The following is a 24,857-nucleotide window of genomic DNA, read 5'->3' as shown; positions in this document are numbered from 1 at the left end:
GGGAAGTAGAGCTGTAAAGACTTGTGCAAGGTCAGGGTCAGTAAGGGCAGAGCAGGGCCCCAGCTACTCTCAACCACGGCTATGGTTCTCCCCACCCCTCCCTGGTATCTTAGTCAGCCCGGGCTGCCATAACAAAGTACCACAGATTGGGTTGCTTTAAACAAAAGACAATTCTTTCTCACAGTTCTGGAGGCAGGGAGTTGCCAGCAGGGTAGGTTTCATTGTGAGGACTCTTTTCATGACTTAAAGGCGGCCACCATCTCACTGTGTGTTCACGTGATCTCTTCTCTGTGTGCTCGTGGGGGGAGAGAGGGAGAGAGGGAGAGAGGGAGAGAGGGAGAGAGGGAGAGAGGGAGAGAGGGAGAGAGGGAGAGAGAGAGAGAGGGAGGGAGTGGGTTCTGGTGTCTCTTCTTACAAGGACACTAATCCCACCACGGGAGCTCCACCCTCATAACCTCATCTAACCCTAAACACCTCCCAAAGGCCCCCGCTCCTAATGCCATCACACTGAGAGTTAGGGCTTCAACATATGAATTTTGGGAGGACACAAATATTCAGTCTGTAACAAGGGGTAACAGTGGGTTTCTTTATTCTGCTACATCTTTTTCGTTCGGGTCAACAAATATTTGCTGACAATCCGCTAGGTGCCAAGCACAGAACCAGGTCTTGGGGGAAACAAGGATGACCAGGAGCCCCCAAACAGCCCACTTAATGTCAGGATAGTTCCCAGAAAATGGTCTACAGGAAAGAGCATTTGTGACCCATGGGCTTTTGTGACCATGTGTAGCAAGCACAGTTTATTACAAGAAACTTCATGAGATCCTTCTTCAGATAGCTGTGTTTGAAACAACTATAATGAGAGTCTGGCAACTAATCAGTACACAATTAATATTTGATAAGGTAATTAATGTATTAATTTACTGAGGAAGATGGGGGGAAGGTAAGGAAGGAAGGACAAATTTTCGAATTTTCAGCCTACAGATGCTTACAAGGAAACACAAATGATCTGTACCTCCTGGTAGGGAATTATCAGGTCCAGTTATATTATGATGATTATAGCATAACTGGATATTTATTAATTATATTTAATTTCTCTCAATTGAGTTGGCATAATTAGAACTACCTTCTTGACTGGAAGACTGAAGGGGCTCAGCTTTGATTAATGCATATTGGGTGGCTACTACAGGCTAGCTATAATAGGTATATATATATTTTTTTTCAGTCCATAACAAGAGGTATTTTACATATATAGAAAATATTATTTAATTCTTATAACAAGCCTATGAGGAAATTTTGCTATCCACACTCAGGTAATTTAAAAATGAAGACTGGATCTTCATTTTTAAATTCAGGGATCCACGGGTAGTAAGTCACTAGGAGAGTACCAGAACACCCTCCCCAGCCATTCCAACATTATTTTGATTACTCACTCACACGCATAATTTTCTCCCCCAAATCTAGCTCTTGGGATTTTTTTCCTGTTGTTATTTTTAGTATGCTACTTTGTTTTGGTAAGCAGAATGGGGGTGAAGGTGGATCTTTTTTGAAGGTAGAGATGTTTGAAAGGGGGATAAGCTTATGAAAATTTGTACCTCCCTTCAAAACTAGATACAGACCCCAAGAGAGAGGAGAGCAAGCCCTGTCCTCTCTGGGATACTGAGCGTGTTCTGTGGATGGCCCTGGAGTCCAGAAGAAGCCAGATGGGCACCCACTGGGTGAGCAGCCCAGGAAAGAAGAGCTCCCAGTTTCAGCCCCCATTTGAGGCTGGACATGTGACAGTGGTAGGATGGAAAGCAGATCCGCAGACTGTAGTAGGCTGAATAATGGTGCCCCCTGGTGCCCTAATCCCCGGAACATGTGAACGTTACTTTATATGGCTGTGATTAAATTAAGGGTCTTGAGATGGGGAGATTATCTTGGATTATCCAGCGGGCCCGAAATGTAATCACATGGGTCCTTGTAAGAGAGAGGCAGAGGGAGATTAGACACATAGAAGGGAAGGAGGCAACGTGGCCACCTAGACAGAAACTGAAAGGATGTGGCGAATGCCATGGAATGTAGGCAGCCACTAATCAAAGTAAATACTCAAAGCTGAAGCAATTCTAAAAAATACTTGTTGTAATCCAATCATTGCATATATTTTTTTATCTTTCACTTGGGTACTTTTTTAAAAAAAATGACACTGTATAGAGCACAGTGACAGATTGCTAGATAACTGAAATTTAAGATAAAATATGGCAAATAGAGACTATAGCTATGCTGAAGATTGGATGGATGGATGGATGGATGGATAGGTGGGATGCTGAGAGACAGAGCCAGATGTTAGGGCACTGTTTTATATTTGACACGTGGTGGGTAACTGAACATTCACCCAAAGAGGTTATCCAGAGGAAAGCTTGTGCTTACTGTTCACGAAGCTTTGAGGAGTTGGGAAGGAAGTGGGCCGTGTGGCCAGAACAACCTTTAGATTTATTAATTCTCTGTCAAATTTCAGGTAACATAATCTATTGGTGATCAAAAGATTTAATTCCTAAATGAGGAAGAGTCAAATTTTCAGGGCATAAAAATCACAAGTGAACAACCCCCCTCCCTGCCACAGGTCACTATTCAACTTAGAGTATTAGAAAATGTCATCATAGGTTCACTTGAGAGGTAAACCGTCTACATCTCATGATCCAAAAACAATTAATAATACATCCAATTGTCTCCTCCAATTAATACCATAAGCAAAGAATTCCACTGTGAATCTCTGAGGAAAAAATATGAAAATGCTGTTAACAAAAGATTACGAAGTCTTTGGCCAAAGGCAAGAAGACCCCACATTTTGTGCAAAGGCTGCAGCTCACCAAAGATGTGAAGCAGCTGTCAGATTCTGTGAACAGAATCCCACCCTTTCAAGGTCAAGGAACCCAGCGTGAAGCTGAAGTGTCACTCTGATCCTCCTCTGTAAGATTCTCCAGCCTCCTCTAATCTGAATGGAAATTAGCAAACTTCTTCAGCCTTTCTTCCTTTCCTAGGGTTGTTGGTGAGCCTGGTATCTACAACCCAGCCAACTCTGCAGAAAACCACAGTTTAGATGGAAAATCACTTTGGGTTTCTGGCTCATCAGCAGTACTGCACATCTAATTAGCTCAACAATTGGTCCCTGTGATAAAATCAGCTAATTTTATGTTCAAATGGCTGTTCCGTGGTAAGTAATACTGTCACTCTCAACTTCACGTGGCATAAAGAAGTTGCTGAAGAAGCTGCTTACTAGGGGGTCACTGGGGGCAAACCAGTGAAGACTATTAAATTAGTAACTTCAGTCAATGTTATAGTTAGTACAGAGGGGTCCCGCCAGGGCTCAAATAAGATGAATTCCCCGGATGTGGTGACAGGGCCAGAAGTGCCAACTCTTACCAGAGAAAACAATACATATAAAATGATGGAAAGCCATCTGCAGAACCTCCCCGAGGTTTAACCCGAATGTTTGTAATGAGGTAGATTACGGAGTCCTAGGCCCTCATCCAGTACTGTTAAGAATGACTCTCCCAGATTAAAGACCCCTGTTGCTTCAGGAATGTGTTCAAGGTTATGCTGGAAAGAAAACCCAGGAAGCCAATTCCAGGTGTCACCTCCCAACTTCCTCTCCTTCACTCACCTGTGAAGGCAACTTGTGATATCTGAGACTCTTTCCCTGCTTCGTGAGTGACCTAGTAAAAACCATGTTACTCTTTAAGGTAAATGTAAAAACACAGATCAACTTCTTTATGGTGTAAAAGCTAATCACACTGCCTCTCACCAGCACTGAGAAGTGCTGATTTCTTTTTCTTCTTTTGGTGTGTATTTATCAATTATACCAATTGCATGGACAGTTAAAAATTGATACAAGCTTCAAAACTAGAAACAAGAAATACATGAATGCATACAATTTTACATAAAGATACAGAGAGACATATTCATACCTATATCTAAACATATCCATTATATCTATGTATGTATACTGATACATATAGTCAGAGATATAGAAATGGCTCCATTTGTATAAAGTACTTAAAACAGTAATTAGCATGTAGTAAGTACTGGGTACTGTTGCTGTTCTATTAACATCAATGTCATTATATGTACATATAGATATATCAACTATATACATACATAACTGTATATTATGTAATTCTACGATTGTAGCAGGATGCCTGCTAAAATTAGACTCGTGTTTTTCATTCTCTGCTCTAACAGAGGAGCCAGAAAGTCACTAAATCATAGTAAATTATCCTGGAGACACTGTAGTCACTTGGCTGGCGTGGACCGGGCAGGGGTGGGTGAAGGACCCTTTGAACATTGTTGCACCTCTCGTGCATCAGCTCAGATCCCCTCGGCCTCACCTTTCTCTCCTGCAGTCCCTGCTGCAGTGGCCAGCTCTGCATGGACTCTGCGTAGCCTCATGCAGTGTCTCATCTCACACCCATGCCATGTGCCTCTTGCTTCCTGCCCTGGGGACACAGTATCCTGAGCCCACAGGTGTGCAGTCCAGAAGTGCGGAGTGAACCCATGGGGGGTGGCATCCAACGGACAGATGCTTCCCTTCTTCCCCCGGAAGGACCCGTCATTTCATAAGGACCAGACACCCCTTCACCGAGAGCAGGGGCCAACTTACATTGGTTCTCCTTCCTCTTCTCTTCCACTCCCCTGCCCCTCACTCCTGCTCTGTAGCACCCAGTAAAGTCCTCACATATAAGCCTTTTTCACGGGCTCTCCTTTCTACAGGACCCAGACTAAGACAAAAATCACAGTGGTCACCTGTGTGCCAGTGCTCAACAAGGTAGGTGACACCGTGAGACACCTTGTTCTTTGGTTCCTGAAAAGGAAAATGGCTTGACCCCTCATGGCATAGATAGGAAAAGAGGGAAAAGGACAGTAGTTCTCACTGCTCAAGGTGGGACAGAAGGATAAATCCTGACCCGGAGCTTCCGGGTGGGGACCCTTGGGCACTGGCTGTGTCAGGAAAGGAAGAGATCTCTGCACTTGACAGAGCTCAGCCACGGGTCCCCAGGGCCATGGCTCTCAGTCCTCAGCTCTGTCCAGCGGTGGCTGGAGGAAGAGCACTTGACCCTCATGCTGTGCCTCTCCAGAGAGGAGAGGAGAGAGCAGTTCCTGAGCTCTCACAATGCACCAGCCCGGGAGCAGAGGGCTTGTAACCCTGGGTCTGCCAGCCCGGGAGCCAGACTGACGCCCCACCCCCTGCAACACACACACCGCCCCACCCCTTATACTGCTGTGCTGTCGAATCAGGCTGCCGCTGGCCTCATGTGGCTATGTAAATACACAATTAAATTAGTTAAAAGAAAATAAAACGTTCGGTTCTTCAGTTGCATGAGCCACATTTCAAGTGCTCAACACCTCTATGTGGCTAGTGGCTCCTGCCGGACGCTGCAGGAGAGACCACCACCATTGGGTGGAGAGCTGTACGGAGGCTCTGGTCTAGAGTCAAGACTCTATGGGTTTTAGTCAGTTTGCTAGGAGGGAAATACTGGACCTCCTACTCATCTATCAGTGGAATCCAGGGCCAGTTTTTATTTATGTATAAAAGAGTCGTGACAGTATTTGTTCTCTGAGTTGGTGATAAAGCAGTTCTATGTGATTATGTTAACAGCAATGGATATCTGGATGCTGGGGGCACAAGAAGGCCCCAATCTTTATTTTAAAAATAGACCCTACTTTTAAAAGTCAAGCAAAAAATATGTATATGTAGGAATGTATTTAATTCCCATATGCTTAAGTACAGAACACCCAAAAAGCACTAGGTTAGAACAACTGTCTAGAATATAAGATTAACATTCCCCAAATCTACAAAAATAATGGAGAAATTATTAAAACAAATAATATTTAATAACTAAATTTTACTTCATATGTGTATCTGTTATCTAAGACCAATGTGGGTTCCTCTCAAAGCTGAGGATAAGAAACTATATTGGGGTAGAAACCAGAAAATTAGGTGTCAGTTAGCCTCTTCAACATCACGTGGAAGGCACTGACCTTGTGAACTTAAAATTTTCATTGTGAACACCAGAATATCAACTCATTTTGAGATATTCTGCAGGGAGATTAATATCCTTCCAGAGTCTCTAAGTATTACTGTTTCTACCTTAAGAGATTGTAAATCATTATATTAGGAAATCAATATATAGCATTAATCATATGTAACTTTTAGTATTACTTACTAACACAGCCTTTATAATTAAATATAAAGAGATTAAATAAAATAGAACTAACTTTTCAGGGTTTGCATGGGGCCAGTTCTCAGTGGAGCCACAGCACCTTGTCTGGTGTAGGCACCTCCCTACCCATCTCTCCAATGCTGGTGTTCCTCAGGTCCTAAGCCTCCTCTTCTCATCACTTTTCACTTTTCTAAGCGATCGTATCAGCAACTAAGGCTTCATTTACCAAATATAAATTGATGATCCCAACAGTAATAAGGGCTACCATTTGTTGAGCACTTACTATGTGCTACGCCCTGTGCTTTACAAGCATTAACCCAGTTGATAGTCACAATAACCCTCCCTGCAAGGTGGGAACAGCCCATGTCTCCTCCTAATAGCCACGTGGATGCACGCATCAGGGGTACCTTAAACACCACCCTTCCAAACTTAACTCACCCTCCCCACAAATCTGCCTCTGCTCCTCCATACCTTCACACAAAACATCACTAGCCAGAAACCTAAGTCACCCTGGATTCCTCCCCCTCATCTAGTCTCCACTTCCAATCCAGGCCCAGGTTCTATTAGTTCTCCTTCCTAAATATCCCTTCATTCCATTCATACCTTCACCATCCTAGACGAAGCTCCCATCACTTCTGGCCTACAGTCCTGTGACAGAGGTCTCTCATCCTTATGTGTCTGCCTGAGGTAAATATGATACATGGCTTTCTGAGTGTCAGGCATCTGATAAAAACTTATGCAGCTGACATACCAGTTGAGGCAATTCAAGGCTGGAGGTCACAAGCTGAAGTGAAGCACACGTGCCCAGGTAAGCCTACCATTATCAGAAAAGTCATCATGGGGGAGGGGTGGTGGTGGGATGAATTGGGAGATGGGGATTGACATATATACACTAGTATGTATAAAAGTGATAACTAATAAGGACCTGCTGCACAGAAAGTAAATAAATAAAATTCAAAAAAAAAGAGAAAGAAAAGTCATCACATGCATGCACCCCCATGTTCACAGCAGCACTATCTACAATAGCCAAGACCTGGAAACAACCTAAATGTCCATTGACAGAGGAATGGATAAAGAAGATGTGGTGCATATATACAGTGGAATACTCCTCAGCCATAAAAAAAGAACGAAATAATGCCATTTGCAGCTGCATGGATGGACCTAGAGATTACCATACTAAGCAAAGTAAGTCAGAAAGAGAAAGACAAATACCATATGATATCAGTTATATGTGGAATCTCAAGTATAACACAAATGAATTTATCTATAAAATAGATACAGACTCACAGACATAGAGAACAGGCTTGTGGTTGCCAAGGGAGATGGGGGGTGGGGGAAGGATGGATTGGGAGTTTGGGACTAGCAGAGGCAAACTATTATATATAGACTGGATAAACAACAAGGTCCTATTACACAGCACAGGGAACTATATTCAATATCCTGTGATAAACTATAATGGAAACCTTTTTTTAATTAAAAAAACTTAAAATAAGAAAAGTCATTATAAAAAGAGATCTGAGAAAGGATAATTTATACTTAAAAGCTTTTTAGAATGGAAATATAAACAGGCTCAAATGAGTTCAAAACGTTTATTTTCTTGTAGCTTCTGCAGCACAGTGCAGCTGGGTGCCTCTGGCTTGAGGTCCAATGTGAGGCTGCAGACAAATTATCAAACTGGGGCTGCAGTCTCAACTGAAGGCTTGACTGGGGTTGAGGGGCTTCCAAGCTCATGCATGTGGCTCTTGGAGGCCTTGGTGCCTTTGCCATGTGTGCCTTTATACAGGGCCCCACAACATGGCAGCTGGCTTCCCCCAGGGCAAGTGATCCAAGAGGTAGTGAGACAGAAAGGGCCCCCAGGATGGAAGCCACAACCTTGTAATGAACTCATCTCAAAGGTAACATCCCATTGCTTCTGTCATTCATTCGGAGGGAGTCATTAAATCCAGCCCACGCTCAGGGATAGGAGATTCCACGTGGGCAGCAACCACTGAGGGCCATCCTCGAGGCTGCCTACTATTATCATCCAAGCAGACTTCACAGCCTTGGAGGGAGGGAGGGGACGTGCTAAGGAATAAATGGGGACCTATCAGCATCTCCGTTAGCCCTGTCTGCTCTTTGGAGTTGAACTGACTGTGAGTGGCATGTCCTGCTCCTTTTTCTCAATAGGTGTACTCTTGCCCCTGCCCCCTCCTCACTGCCACCTCTGCCACCACAGGGATAGGTGGAGAACCCACACATTCCTGAGAATGGCTGCGTAGCAGACTTTTTACATAATTCTAAAATAGATCAGCATTACTGTAGCTCCTGGCTCTACTCTTAAATGTGGATCCAACTCTCGAGAAAATATAAAGATAATTAAAATTTAAACACTATCACAAAGTTCTAAAATTTAAAGCAACTCAAGTTATTTTGAAAAGAACTAAATCTCTATGAGAGGAGATTTTAAAAATATAATACAAGTTAATGGTGAAAAATAATTATTTCATGATGTAACATCTATATTTCTGAGAAGTATTTTTATTATAATTCAATCTACTGTTACAAGCAAGAGAGAGAGAGCACTATGGGTTGAATTCTGTGTCCCCAAGAAGATGTTGGAATTCCAGCTACCAGGAACTCAGAATGTGAACTTATCTGGAGATAGGGTCTTTTTTTTAACATCTTTATTGGAGTATAATTGCTCTACAATGGTGTGTTAGTTTCTGCTGTATAACAAAGTGAATCAGCTATACATATACATATATCCCCATATCTCCTCCCTCTTGCATCTCCCTCCCTCCCAGAGATAGGGTCTTTAACAGAGATAATCAAGTTAAACATGGGCATTAGGTAAGGCCCTAATCTAATATGACCGGTGTTGTCATAAAGGTGTTCATTTGGACACAGAAACAGGCACACATAGAGGGCAGATGATGTGAAGACACAGGGAGAAGACGGCCGTCTACAAGCCCAGGAGAGAGGCCTGGAGCAGATCCTGCCCACACAGCCTCCAAAGGATCCAGCCCTGCCAACACCGTGATTTTAAACTCCCAGCCTCCTGAACTGTGAGACAATAGATTTCTGTTGTTTAAGCCTCCACGACCCGCCGCCCCGGTCTGTAGTACTTTGTTATGGCAGCCCGAGTAGATTAAGACAGGCAGAGAAAAAAAAAGAGAGACTCAGAGAGAGAGAGAGAGATTATATGTTAAGCTGTATATTCATCTGGAGGACTTGACTTTAAAGAGAAATGGCATAAGGGCCTATTCTTCTATGGAGCAGAAAGGCTCAATTCCAACAGGCTGACAGAAATGTCCAAAACATGTGAAAACAGAACACAGTGCCAAGTGCCAAGAACCAGACTCTCCCTCCACAGGTGGGTCCGGGAGGGAGAGGGGACCCTACCTTCTGGTAGTCCTCTTTGGACCTCAGGGATGCCTCCATGTGCTCAGCAGAGGTCGGGTAGATGGCAGAGCGGTACTGAGAGCCGTGGTCGTTGCCTTGGCGCAAGCCTGGGAAAGCAGAAAGCAGAGGATTACTGGGGTGGCCTGGGCAACGAGGCCAGTGCCACACATTCTCCATGACTCGTGTCCTGCTAAGTGCTTGTTTTAACTGCATCCTGACACCACTCTCCTTAAACAAGCATGCAACGGATCTGTTTTGCTTTGCCTATTTTAATTGTAACAAATATCTTTGAACTTAAGGTAAATTTATCACAGGCCTTGCATCGCAGCAGATGCTCTGCAAATATGCATTTTTCTATGCAGATATTTAAGTCATAACCATGTATCGCTTGCAAAGCATTGTGATACACACTGTTTCCTTGGATCCTAATGAGACATTCTGTGTGGCAGGTGTTACCGTCCCTCGACTGGCAGATAAGGAAATGGAATAATATACGTGGAAGTGCCTGGCCTAGTGCTTTGCACACAGGAGTTGCCTAATAAATGACAAAGTGACTGATGCTCAGAGAGTTTAAAGAGTTTGCCTAAGGTCATGCACCTAATCAAAGAAAAACCTAGCACTTAAAATCAGCCCAGCATACTTTCCACCCTGTCACAGCAGCTAAAGTGTAGATGCTGGTCAATTTCTAACTGAATGATAGAGTCCCCAAGTTAAACAGCCACAGGCCTGCCATAGATCCCCTACAGATCCCCATGTTGTTGTAAAATGAACTTCACACATGTTTACTGCATCATTCAAGCATCAGTTTCAGTTTTAACAAGTGCCCCCAAACTCCTCCAGTAAAAGATGCGACTTTCCAAAACAAACAGTTCCATATTTTCAAGCCCCCAGCCTAGCTGACTTCCTAGAAATGCCATTGTCCCACCTTCAGAGTCCCCTCCTCTCCTCAATGCACAAAGGTCACATGGGGACCAGGAACCACGCGGCTTAAAGAGCCAATACCAATAATGACATCAAAATATTAATTTAATATTATATAACAAAAATAAACCAGCCCATGACTCCAATAAGCATTGATTAATACCAAATTAGTATATCTATTTCATTTCTAAGTTATATACTCATTTAAGTATTATAGTAGTAGTCTTATGGTGTACAATATATAAGTATTATTTACAGTATACAGTATGTATTATAAATATTATTTATTAAGCACCTAATACATGCTGAGTACTTTTTCAGATGCTGAAGATATAGCAGTGAATGAAAGAAAACCCTGCCTTCACAGAGCTCACATTCTAGTGGAGGGTAAGAGACTGGATAAATATACATTCCAGAATGTTCTTTGTTTTCAATTTTCCCTCCTTCCAAGTAGTGCTTTTCCCGTATGACTACTTCCCATCCTTTTGTCCTAACATGCATTTGCATAATGGCAAGACGGTTGCATCACTGTTCCTTCTGAAACATTCTCCACGAAGAAAAAATATTGCCGGATGGCTGATTTTTGATCAAGTCAGACCCCTCTCCATTCAGAACAAGATGCCGAAAAACACTGTCTCCATGTGTAGTTGTTTAAATCTATTTCAAGTTTTCTTTTTTTGAAAGAGAAATTAGTATGTGAGTAAAAGAGAACCTGCAGGTATGATTTATTTATATTTTTCAATAAGTTTTACTAAGATTACATACGCCTTGTACACTGAAGACTAATATCTGTGTGTTTACTTGGAGGTCTCTGAATTATCATAGGATCATGGAAAATTGTTACTTACAGATAAAAATTGGCTTTTTAGAAAACAGAGTGGGAATAATTAAGAATCACTCCAAGGATATGGTTTAACAGTGCGCTCTTTCACGGATCATATTTTCACAAATCATCTGGTATAAGGATTATACAATGAAACCCTTAAGTTTACATTGATTTTTTAGAGCTGCTTTTGTAGTGACAGGACAACCTAAGGGGTAGAAACATCTGGAAAACTTCACACAATTGTGTGGTTGGGCAGAAAAGATGCACATGGCTGTCATTCTGGGCAAGTATATAAGGCAATGAATTTCTATAAAAAATAATCCATGCATCCTTTATACAATTAGAGTTCATACTACTACTGTAATCGGGGATGGGGATTTATGGGCCCTTCCCTGAAGCCATGATCCCTCGATTCTACATTCTAACTTGATCGCCTGTTCACTGTAACACTGTAATACTGATATGGCTCCTCCCACTGTTGTCCCTGTCTTCTTGTGCAGGTCTGGGCTGTCGCCAACACACTGTGGACAGCTTTAAAGAGGAGTAACTTCGTGGGCATTACCCACAGCCCTACCCCAGACTCACTGCACCTCTCCCATTGTACGAACCCAAACTAACCGTCCATTGGAAAGATGGGAGCCATTCACACAGTTATAGTCACATTTGTGGGCAGAAGGCTCTCAATTTTGAATTTACAGCTTCAACCTTCTAATCACATCCCCTCTTGGATGTTCTAATAAAACTAAAAGTTCTTCATGTCAGAAACAATACCCTCTCTTCCTGGTCACTCTGACTAAACCCCTGACTGGCCAGGAAGGAAGACAAGAAAGTGTTAAAGAGATACACTAGGGGATGGAGACAAAACATGAAAGCCTGTGTTCGGATTTCTCTGAGTCTTGAGTGATATTGGACTAGGCATTAACTCTCCGGTCTACTCAAGGACAACGTTATTTTGATTGCATTTTTCCATCACAGTTCATCCTGAGGAGAGGGTGTAATACCTTAAACCAAAGCCATACATCTATATCCACATACACGTGTGTGTATTTGGTTAATTCCAATGCATGTACCTTTCGGTTCACTAATGAAGGGGCTTATTAAGTGGATAGAAGCTTCAAATTTGAAAGCAGATGGTTCACTGGGAAATACGATTTGATGCTCAGCAGATTGAGAAACCTATAGAACTAGGGCTTTTCTGTTCTCATTATTTTTAATACATTGCATTTATAGATGTTTAGCATCATTAAACTTTTCACCATTTCTTTCAACCTCTATTGGTTTATATAATGAACACAAAACAGTAATTCACATGTGAGGAAAACCTGTTTACTAAATCTCTTGTCAGAAGCCTAGGACTCAGAGCTGCAAGAGCTTGTTTTTAGGTCTGACTCTGCCACTGACATGTTTTATGCAAATTTCCTAATCTTTCTGAGCTTCAAACCTCTTCTGTAGAACAAGGATTATAAGGGCCTAACCTATAGGTTTGTTTGAGGAGCAAATGAGATGGAACCTGTAAAGTGCTTTGTTGACTATAAAAAATTATGTAGGGGTTAAATACTTTTATTTTTACAACTTTTCATAATCTTAGAACAGTTCAGAACAACTACTTTGAAATAAAAATAACAAATGACATCACACAAGACACTTTAGGAGTGACCCTTTTCCCCTAGAAAAGCATTATTTATATTAATATCTCAGATACTCACACAGCAGGGGTCTCACAGATAAATTATCCAAAGAGAGGGTCAGATTCATTTTATGTGTGTAGAAACGTACTGTTCAGTTTTTAACTAAACAGTTTATTACATTTTTCTTTAACAGAATTACCTTCCTAGTTAAATTTTAACTCTGCTCATGTCCACCCCAGTTCTTCATTTCAATGGAAAACAAACCCAAGAAAGGGTTTGTCTGAGTGAATTCTCCTTCCCCTGCTCCTACCCATGAAGCGCTTTCCAATGCAATGTCGTCACGCTTGGTCTCTGATCTGAAGTTTGAGAAAAATCAAGCCTGTTAACATCATCTTGTATCTCTCAAGCTCACACCCACTGGGTTACTAAAAAGGGGGAAAGAAAGACTTGCAGAGCGGGTGGTAGAGAGAAACAAAAACAATTAAAAATGATTGAAAAACGAAGTTCTTAAAGTCCTTCTTTCTGACTTCCTGCCTTCTTTTCTTCCTTCCACTCATTCATCCGTCTTTCCCTGAATCAGGCAAGGTACTAGATACTGGGATTCAGAAATAAGACGGTCTCATTTTTCAACTAGGTCCCCATCCTAGTACAGTGAATGCCATCTTATGAGTTAAACCTAGATCTACCTGACACGGAAGCACTTTCTCTTTTCAAGACTGATGCACAAGAAGTTACAGCAAAACAATCAAAGACTATGGAACACAGTGTGTGTGTGCGGTGCATCTGGTGGGCAGTGGAGCATGCCAGCCCAAGACCCAGAAATAAGAAGAAGCTTGGTCTACGCAGAGGGCTGTGAGGAGATGAGCCTGGGTCCTGCCAATTGTCCTGGAAGGAAATGAAGCCGGTCGGTTGAGCACGAGGCCGCATGGATGTCTTGACAGGACACACGGGGGACCAGAGACATATGGAAAGATCAGTTTCAAGGGAGCCACAGAATTCCGTGGAACCCCGGGTGAGCATAGGGTTCCAAATCATCAAAAATCCAGAGCTCTTTTTCACATTGATTCAATATGTGTTGCAAAGTTCACTGTGCCTTCCACTTGGCTTTGGAAAAACTAGGAGGATAAATTATTAACATTATTTGGCTGTCTTCACATCCCAGGAAAGTAAGCAATAGACTTGCTGTAGGGGGTGAAAAGAGAATAACCGGCTCAGATGCAACATCTTGTGCTTAAAATTCTTCCATAACACTCTCTAAACTGATTACTGAGGACTGGGCTTTGGGGCATTCTTGAAAAGAACTGCCCTCTTGGCACCTAACAACTGTTTGAGATTTCTCCATCCACCTTCTCCAAATAAGATTTGAAAGGGACAAACCACCATGAGACTGCTCTAAGATGTCCCTCTCTCTCAGTGGAGCCAGAGAAAATGCTGGAAAACAGAGAAATGCTTAACCTATAATGAGGCAAAAAGATGGGTGAGTTCTCATCTGCTCAGTAGCCCTCTAAACTTTGGCTCATCTTCGGGTACTAGCCCTGTTTTATACATTCAGACTAGAGAGATGAGAAATATGCCCGAACATGGAAATTTTAAATGGAAGTTCACACTGTGAGCTGTTGTGAGGTGATTAAGAAATTTCAGGAGTCACCAGCTGATAGTGAACGTCAGGGCAAGGAAGGACATATTCCTAATGGTCTGAAATTACTGACTCTGTGTTAGGGAACTTCCAAGGAGCAATCTCATTAGAGGACCATCCATGTTGGCTACCGGGTGACTCCCACCAGGATGAATCTATATTCTTCTCTTCTACAGCCAGTTGCTAGGAAAAAAATGGATCCCGATCGTGGTCTGCTGCATGAAGCAGAGAAACTGGCATGAGTTTTGCCATGAGATGGTTCTGGATTCTAATTCCATCTCTGCGTTTACTGTGTAACTTCAGCCGAGGTACTAGACCCATCTAAGCTTCAGTGTCCTCGTTCGGAAAAGTGGGCATGGTGATACACACCTCACTGGTTTGCTAGGTATCTTACATAGGAGCTCAATAAACATATCTCCACCATCCCCTTGGGACTTCTAATGCAGAAATTCAAGGAGGAGAAGTTTTCAACATACTACTTAAGAATTTAAAAATTCCTGTCAAGAAATGAGCTACTAAACATCTAGCTGAGTTCAGGAACCTTGCTAGAGATTCAGCTAAAACACAGACCACTGAGCCTGATCTCAGTCTCAGGAAATGTCTAGAATGTATCAACAAACATATGAATGCAGAGAAGCAAGCTGTGATCACTAGGATGAACATGGATCCATCTAGAATCCATGCCTCTTAACCTCTCTGGCCTCAATTCAGCATCAGTAAGGATTTGGGTTAGATCCTTCTAAAACCAGTTTTATTAAGGTATAATTGACATACCATAAATGGTATATATTTAAACTGTACAATTTGATCAGTTTTGACACGTGTATATGCCATGAAATCATCACCACAATCAAGATAATGAACATTTACAAAAGTTTCCTCATACGCCTTTTAAATCTCCCCTTCTCACCACTCCCAGCCCCCATCCTAAAGCCCCAGGCAAACACTGATCTACATTCTGTCATGCGTATTTTTCTAGAATTTTATACAATTGGAATCATGTCGTGTGTACTCTTTTTTGGTAACTCAGCCATGTTGTTGTATGTATCAACAGTTGCTTCCTTTTATTGCTGAGCAGTGTTCCATCGATTGGATATGCCAAATTTGTTTACTCACTGACCTGTTGATGGATATGTGGGTTCTTTGCAGCCTCTCGCTATTAAAATAAAGCTATTGTGATTATTCACGTACAGGTCTTTGTATGTACATATGCTTTCAGTTCTCCTGGATAAATACCTGGGAGTGGAATGGCTGGTAAACTGCCAAACTTTTTCCAAAGTGGTTGTAACACTTTACATTCCCTACCAGCAATGTATGAGAGCTCAGTTGTCGTATCCACACAAATCCTTGTCATGGTCAGTACTTTTAATTTTAGCCATTGTCAAAATATGTGTAATAGTATCTTATCGTGGTTTTAATTTGAATTTCTTAATGTCTAATAATGTTGAGTATCTTTTCATGTGATAATTTGCCATTTGTACACCTTCTCTGGTAAAGTGTTCAATTTTTTCCATTTTTAAATTGTATTGCCTCTTATTATTGAATTTGGAGTTCTTTATATATTCTGGATACAAATATCTTATCAGATATATACTTGAAAATATTTTATCCCAATCTGTGGCTTGTCTTTCATTCTCTTAACAATGACTTTCAAAGAGACAAATTACTTTTGATGAAGTCCGAATTATCAGTGTTTTCTTTTATGGATCATGTTTTTGGTGGTATATCAAAAAAAATCTTTACCTAACCCAAGTCACAAAGATTTTCTCCTATATTTCCCTCTAGATGTTTTAGAGTTTTAGGTTTTAAATTTAGGGCTATGATTCATCTTATGTTTTGTATATGGTGCGAGATATGGATCAAAGTTGTTTTGGTTTTGTTGTGGTGGCGGTAATTTGTAGTTGTTTGCTGCAAATACAATTGTTCCAGCGCCATGTTTGGAAAACACTATCCTTCTTCCACTTACAAAGTGGAAGACTACAAGTCTCTCCTCCCAGACTCTGCGCTATTTTTTTTAATAGTATATATTGTGTGCTTTTATTTTTTATTTCTCCATAGTCTGGTTCCAGGACTCTGCTCTTAACCACATCTTTGTACTGCCTCTGTTACTTTCTTTTCTTTTTTTTTTTTTACATTTTTTTTGGAGTATAGTTGCTTTACAATGTTGTGTTAGTTTCTACTGTACAGCAAAGTGAATCAGCTATACGTATACATAGATCCCCTCTTTTTTAGATTTCCTTCCCATTTAGGTCACCACAGAGCACTGAGTATAGTTCCCTGGGCTATACAGTAGGTTCTCATTAGTTATCTATTTTACACATAGTATCAATAGTGTATATATGTCAATCCCAATCTCCCAATTCATCCCATCTCCCTTCCCCCTCGGTAGCCATATGTTAGTTCTCTACCTCAGTGTCTCTATTTCTGCTTTGTAAACAAGATTGTCTATACCAGTTTTTTCAGATCCCACATATATACATTAATATATGATATTTGTTTTTCTCTTTCTGACTTACTTCATTCTGTATGACAGTCTCTAGGTCCATCCACATCTCTACAAATGACCCAATTTTGTTACTTTTTATGGCTGAGTAATATTCCATTGTATATATGTACCACATCTTTTTTATCCATTCCTCTGCTGATGGACATTTAGGTTGTTTCCATGTCCTGGCTATGGTAAATAGTGCTGCAGTGAACACTGGGGTGCATGTGTCTTTTTGAATTATGGTTTTCTCTGGGTGTATGCCCAGCAGTGGGATTGCTAGCTCACATGGTAGTTCTACTTTTAGTTTTTTAAGGAATCTCCATACTGTTCTCCATAGTGGCCGTATCAATTTACATTCCCACCAACAGTGCGAGAGGGTTCTCTTTCCTCCACTCCCTCTCCAGCAATTATTTTTTGTAGATTTTGTGATGATGGCCATTCTGACTGGTGTGAGGTGATATCTCAGTGTAGTTTTGATTTGCATTTCTCTAATGATTAGTGGTGTTGAGCATCTTTTCATGTGTTTGTTGGCAATCTGTATGTTTTCTTTGGAGAAATGTCTGTTTAGGTCTTCTGTCCATTTTTGGATTGGGTTGTTTGTTTTTTTGATATTGAGCTGCATGAGCTGTTTGTATATTTTGGAGATTAATCCTTTGTCAGTTGCTTCATTTGCAAATATTTTCTCCCATTCTGAGGGTCGTCTTTTCATCTTGTTTATGGTTTCCTTTGCTGTGCAAAAGCTTTTAAGTTTAATTAGGTCCCATATATTTACTTTTGTTTTTATTCTCATTACTCTAGGAGGTGGGTCAAAAAAGATCTTGCAGCGATTTATGTCAATGAGTGTTCTGCCTATGTTTTTCTCTAAGAGTTTTTATACTGTCTCACCTGACATTTAGGTCTTTAATCCATTTTGAGTTTATTTTTGTATATGGTGTTAGGGAGTGTTCTAATTTCCTTCTTTAACATGTAGCTGTCCAGTTTTCCCAGCACCATTTATTGAAGAGGCTGTCTTTGCTCCATTCTGGCCAGGTATGGCCAGGTGACCATAGCTGCATGGGTTTATCTCTGGGCTTTCTATCCTGTTCCATTGATCCATATTTTGACTTTGTGCTATTTTTGCCTAACATTTTACTTCTACATATCTTATAACCCTCAAAATACACTTATTATTTTTGCTTTAAGCAGTGGTTTATCTTTTAAAGATATTTAAATCTTTAAAAATCTTTACATTTAGTTAACATGTAGTTAACCTTTCTAGTACTCTTTATTCCTTGTGGAGATCCAGATTTCCTGCTGGCATCATTTTCTTTCTTTCTGTTTGAAGAACTTCCTTTAACATTTCCTTCTAGCTGGTGATGAATTCATCCAGCTTTTGTACATCTGAAAAAATATTTTTGCTTTCTTTTTGAAAGGTGTATTCACCAGGCAAAGAACTCCAGTATGACAATTCTTTTTCTTTCAGTAAATATATTGCTCCACTGTCTCCTAGCTGGCATTGCTGCTGCTGAGAAATCTGCCATCTTCGTATCTTTGTTCTCCTGTATGAAATTATCTTTTCTTTCCTGTGGCTGCTTTTAAAATTTTCTGTTTATCACTTATCTTACTGATTTGATTATGATGTGTTGTGATGTTTTTCTTCGCGTTTCTTGTGTTTGGTGTTCATTCAGCTTCGTGGAGCAGTGGTTTTATAGTCTTTATCAAATTTGGATTTTTTCTGACATTATTCAATTTTTTAATCTCAGGCATTGTAGTACTCATCTCTTGAAGATGGATTGGGTCTTTTTTATATTTTTTGTCTTTCTACTTCACATGTTCAACCTTCCCTCTAGCTTCTTAAACTTACTGAATACAGTTTTAATGGCTTTAAAACCTGTGCTAGTGTCATTATCTGCATCAAGTTTATATCATTTTCAATCAATTGATTTTTCTCATTAAAGATAGCATTTTCTTGCTTATCTGCATGTTGTAGGATGCCAGAAATTGTGAATTTTATCTTGTTGGGTGCTGGATATTTTGTTATTCCTACCTATGTATTCATATACTTTGTTCTGAGAGATTAAGCTACTTTGCAAAAATAACATATCCTTTTGATTCTTGCTTTCAAGCATTGTTACTTTGGACCAGAAAAACTTTTAATCTACATTAATTGCCCCACTAATGAGGTAAAGCCTTCAGAAGTACTCTACCTGATGTTCAATGAGTTTTTATATTTTCCATTCTAGGTAATGAGAATGGGCAGTATTCCCAACCCTGTGTGAGCTCTGGGAATTGTTCCCTCTAATTCTTCAAGGTGATTCTTTTTCTGGCCTCAGGTTGTTTAATCACACATATGCTGGTCAGTGCTCAGACAATTACTTAAGAGAACCCCTTGCAGATCCCCGGAATTTCCGCTCTCTGAGTGTTTCTCTCCTCCCTTCTTCTGTTCTGTGAATTCCACCTTCCTCAGCATCCCTGGACTCTCAGTGCCATCTCCTAAACCCATGGAGACTGTGAGACTTGGCCTGGGTTCCTCCTCCTTGCTTTGCAGCCTAGAAACTTTCTCCAGGAAATAAGGTAGGGCATTTGTAGGACTTCTTTATTTGTTTTTCTTATGTCTACTGTGTGAGAACCATTGTTTCATTGTTTCGTCTGATTTTTTTAGTTATTTCAAGTGGGAGAGTAAATCCAGTCCCTATTACTCCTTCTTGATCATAAACAGAAGTCTTTGAGCTAAATATTTTCCAAATATCTTCTCACCCTAATTAAAAAAAAACATTTATAGTTAAAATAATGGGTATGGGGACACAGACAGACAGACTGAAAAAATTCCCTTAAGGTTTTTGTGGAGGTTTGGGGTGTATTTTTTGTTTGTTCTATTCTGTTAACAAATGGACTCTGTAAATTTATTTCCGTAAAATAATTCAGATTAAAAATTTATATGAACAGCATCTAGATGGTGACAAAATTTTTTAAATCACCATGATTAATCAAAAAAAATAATTTCATCTATTTTTTTTACCCTTTTATCTTCATTCTTCTCGATCATTCTGATCCAACAGTGTTCACAGAGCCTTCCTTCCTTAAATGCTTTTTCCCTTGGCCTTGTAACACTGTACTCACCTCAGAATCTCACTATTTCTTGACCACTTTATGTCTATTTGCTTTTCCATTTCCCCCCCACCATCCTCCTTACTACAGATGTTCCTGGGCTCGGTCTTTGTCCGTCACCCTCCCTTCCATGTGCCCTCCAACGGAAACTTCCTTTTCTATGCTGTGAACTTACAAGTCTGAATTTGTGATTCATGTTCTCTTCCAGGCATCAGCCATGTAGAGCCACATTCCCGTTAGACGTTTACATATCTAGGCTCCATCGTCCCTGGATTCTCAACTTGACCTCACTATCTTTCATTGTCCCCCACCATTCTCATCTCTATCCATTGACTGCACCATTCTTCCAGCAACCCAAGTTTTCAATTTTGTAGTAATCCATGTTTCATTTGAGTCTCCTTTATGCCTTAAGCCAGGCAGTCACCTAGCTTTACGTTTGTTTTCTGTAAAATCCTTCAGTAACGTTTTTCTTTCCCTTTCCCTGATCTAGAGTCAATACTCCATGGTGTGTGATGATAAAGCTAGTATGAACACCTGGATCTTCTGCAGAGTCCTAATTCAGGGCTGCTTAACAAATGTTTCCTGGCTGTCTCTGGCTGTGTAGGTTGAATAAGTGAACTGGTAGTTCCTTGCAATAGTGGGTCATTTCACTCCATAATCCTATCATTGTTCCCAGTACTGCAAGCCTAATATTTCACCCTTCTTCCCGTGAACAAAGCCTAAGGACATCATTTTTCAGATTTTCCATCTCAGACCAGAGTGAACATCATGCAGAAAGATGACAGATGCAGAAAGGTGACATAATGCTGCAACTCCCTGCTGTGAAACATGCTCATTTTCATATTTTTCACACTAGACTTAGAGTTTCGACTTGTTTATTATTCCTTTCAATGTTACAAAAGCCAGCACATTAATCAGTTATTCTGCATATTAATATTCACTAAAGTAAGATGGCTTTGAAAAGTAAAGTGAAGGCAAGTAAAGTAAAATTTCCTTCAAAGTATCCATTGGATTTAGAATAAAATATGTTCAATTCCTGATTTTTTAATCCAGGCACCCCAGGAAGAGGATGGAGACAAGATGGTGGAGTAGAAGGACATGAGCTCCAGCACCCCAGGAAGGTACATTGAAATTTGGGCTTCCATGTGATTTGGTTAAGCATAAGCCTCAGTCACTCTTTTGCATACCAGGAGATGATAAAGCATCAGCACGGGAAAGTGTTAACTAGGTCATCTGAGGGAGACAAGAGTACTTGGGCTATTTTAAAGGGGGAAGAAGCAGCTAAGAAATTAATTAATATACTAGAAATGAAATTTAAGTGATTTTAAAGACATCGTTGGGCATCTGAACTGTTAAAATAAAAGGATGACTACCAAGGATTCCCTATCAGGGTTTCTTAACTTTGGCACTATTGACATCTTGGCCTGGGTAATTCTTTGTTGTGAGGGGCAGTCCTACGCATTGTTGGATGTGTAGCAGTATCCCTTGATTTTATCCATCTCTGATGCCAGCAGAGTCCACCCTATTGTGACAACCAAAAATATCTCCATACACTGCCAAATGTCCCCTAGGGGGCAAAATTGAGACCCACTGCTATATATTAATGAACTACATCTTTTGATATCATTACTTATAGAAGCCTACATATTCAAAGCAGCTAAATGAAGCAACATGTGAAAAGTGAAAGCTCTAGGATATGTGGAAACCAACAGTTATAAAAGAGTATCAGAGGTCTTTGGTATTCATATTTTCATTTGCATCTGCTTATTTCAGTGGTTACCAGTTTGGTTTCACTTTTTACTCCCAAATTTAAGAGATTTGCATTAGAGAACACAATACCTTCGTTCTCCTTTTTTGGTAAAATAGCATTTTAAGCTACACATTGCAAGTCCACAAAGAAGAGAAGAACATAAGCACAAATTAAAATCAACATGCATATAGTTTGAAAGAGAGAAAGTTCTCAATTTTATGGAGAAGGCAAGAAAAGCACATTTTTTCCTTCTTATTTAATAGCTTGGTAGGAAAACAAGAAGCATTAAAGCTGTTATCACATGTTTCCTGGTGACTAGAATATCTTACCATATCTCTCAGAAAGTCTCGTATCTCTCAAAAATTGGTACAGCCCCATCTCACCATACCACTTAGGCACTGCAATCAGTTTAACAGAGAACAAAGGTAACAGTGGCTTAAACAAGACAGAATTATATTTCTTTTTCACTTTAAGTGAAAGGTACTGAGTTAGGTGATCTAGTGGTGGTCGGGTGGCACATGGTCACCAGCGACTCAGATTTCTCCTTTCTACACAACTATCCTTAGCAGATGGCTCTCATTCTCAAGGACATAAGATGCCTTCTGGTGCTACAACTGTCACGTCCAAGTTGTAGATTAGAAAAAGGAAAAATAGAAGGACACTTCTTCCCACTTCCTCTATCTTTAAAGAGACTTCCCAGAAGTTCCAAGCCATACTTTCACTCATATCTCATTGAGTGAAACAAGTCATATGACCACACCTGCATAACTCCCCTCTCCTGGCTCCGCTGTGGAGCAGGCCAAGGTCAGGCTACCTGATGCCACACCCTTGCTCAGCTTCTTCCCCTTCCCTAATCTGCTTTCCTCACTCTCTTACAGGTTCTTTTCTTTTTCCTCAATAAATCACATGTACTAAATCCCTGTCTCATGCTCTGCATCTAGGGAAACTAACCTAAGACTTCAAGCTATTCATCTAGTTTTGCTCTCATTCAAGCCACCTTACTGCCCACCTCCAGGGCTATGTTGTTTCTTACATTCCATCACTTTAGTTGTTGAGGTTCCTAGATGAACTCTTATTAGATATGTTTATTAAAGTATTATTAGACGACTTTATTAAATTGCTATAATGATCTCTTAATGAGATCAAAGTTCTTGTGGTCAGCATCTGGCTTACACATGCCCAAGGGCCACCATTCTCAGAGAAAGACCACTGGCCTACATGCTAAAATGTCGCACTCAGGATGGTACGTCTCCACTGTATTTAATTCACTTTGTGAGATTAGCATAAGCAGAGGCTTAGCTGCTATAACTCTGTTTACTAGATTTTGAACATTCCTAATTGCTTCTTCAAAATTTCTCTCAATGAATAATGAAACAACCAATGAATGACTCAGAACTTCAAACACTCCATGGATAAAGAAAGTGTAGTACATATGTACAACGGAATACTACTCAGCCAAAGAGAAAGAATGAAATAATGCCATTCGCAGCAACATGGATGCACCTAGAGATTATCATACTAAGTGAAGTAAGTCAGAAAGAGAAAGACAAATACCGTATGATATCACTTATATGTGGAATCTAAAATATGACACAAATGAACTTATTTACGAAACAGAAACAGACTCACAGACATAGAGAACAGACTGGTGGTTGCCAAGGGGCCATGGGGGAAGGATGGATTGGGAGTTTGGGATTAGCAGATGCAATCTATTATATATATGTATAACAATCACTTTGCTGTACACCAGGAACTAACACAGCATTGTAAATCAACTATACATCAATAAAATAAAATGTTTTTAAAAGCAAGAAAAAAAGAACTTCAAACATTCCAAATACATGAACAGAGTCAGCACCTCTACTCCTTGCTTCTTAAACTGACCCCACCTCCTCAGAGATGGCACAGGAAGACCACCACAGATGAGTGGCACTGGTGGAGTGCTGCTTCAAGGATGACCTCCTGCCTCCTGCTGGAGAACAGGGCCTCCACGGGGGCAAAACATCACTGGGTTCTGAAGTCCTCCAACAGGTAGATGAACCTGCATCCCTCAAAGCAACAGCTGGCACCTCTTATCATCACCCATGGGACCCTTCCTCCTGGCACACCCGGACTTTAGCTCAGGTGTTTGAGACAAGTCTTATTAATATGGAATAATCTCACATTACCTGACTGAAAATTAAATTCTGTCCATTTTAAATGACATCTCATTTTAAAGTTAAAACACTGAATAACACTCAGAGAAAGGTTGAGCACCTGCCCAGGGCCAGTGCTGGATCTGCAAAGCGCTAACTGCAGTGCTAACTGCAAAGCCGTGCTCTTATCCACTACCATCTCAATTTGTAAATTATATATCACTTAAGCAAAAAAACTGAAGTAGAAAATAGTGAACTATGAAAGATATTACATGGCTCTCTTCTGAAAGAAAGTATTCTGTGTTCCCTACCATTTCCACAATACTGTTTCTATTTTTTAATGCAATGCCATCTCAAAAGAGATAAAAGAAAATTGCTATATAACAGAGGTGTCAAATATTCACGCTGTACCTATAAGGAAGGGTTTGAGTTTCAGTAACGAAAAAACATTACTTCTATAATCATAGATAAATTATTTTGAAAAGATATGGTGATGTCTTCCTAAAAGGCAAAATAAATTTATCTTAGTATAGTTTTTGCTTTTATGAAAGAGAAGTTCTATTTCTGGCCAGCCAAAGGAAATATTTTAAATTATTATATCTTTCTTAGAATATCTGGGACTCCATATCCACTTATGCTACAAACTCCCAAGTTTGACCAAATAATGAGTCTTGAAATGTTCAAATTATCATCAAAATGTATGAAAACTTTCAAAATATTAAAATTTCTATGTCACTATTTCCTATCCAAATCTTAAAGTTTTGTAGCAATGAGTCAGCCAAAGTACTCCCCTACAGAACATTATGCA

General features: G+C 40.3%; 1 protein-coding gene across 1 annotated transcript in view; it reads right to left on the bottom strand.

Moving 5' to 3' along the window:
• Window positions 1-24,857, bottom strand: part of MSRA (methionine sulfoxide reductase A) — a 371,460-nt gene that overhangs the window by 87,680 nt on the left and 258,923 nt on the right. Inside the window, exon 5 of the mRNA XM_082843176.1 lies at window positions 9,579-9,685. Within this exon, the coding sequence (XP_082699302.1) occupies window positions 9,579-9,685 (107 nt within the window). The remainder of the gene's footprint in view (window positions 1-9,578; window positions 9,686-24,857) is intronic.

The sequence above is a fragment of the Leucopleurus acutus genome, assembly GCF_964270905.1.
Source record: "Leucopleurus acutus genome assembly, chromosome: 7".
Classification (NCBI taxonomy): Eukaryota; Metazoa; Chordata; class Mammalia; order Artiodactyla; family Delphinidae; genus Leucopleurus; species Leucopleurus acutus.
The sequence above is the reverse complement of the archived record's forward strand: the minus strand, read 5'-3'. Positions and strand labels throughout refer to the sequence as shown.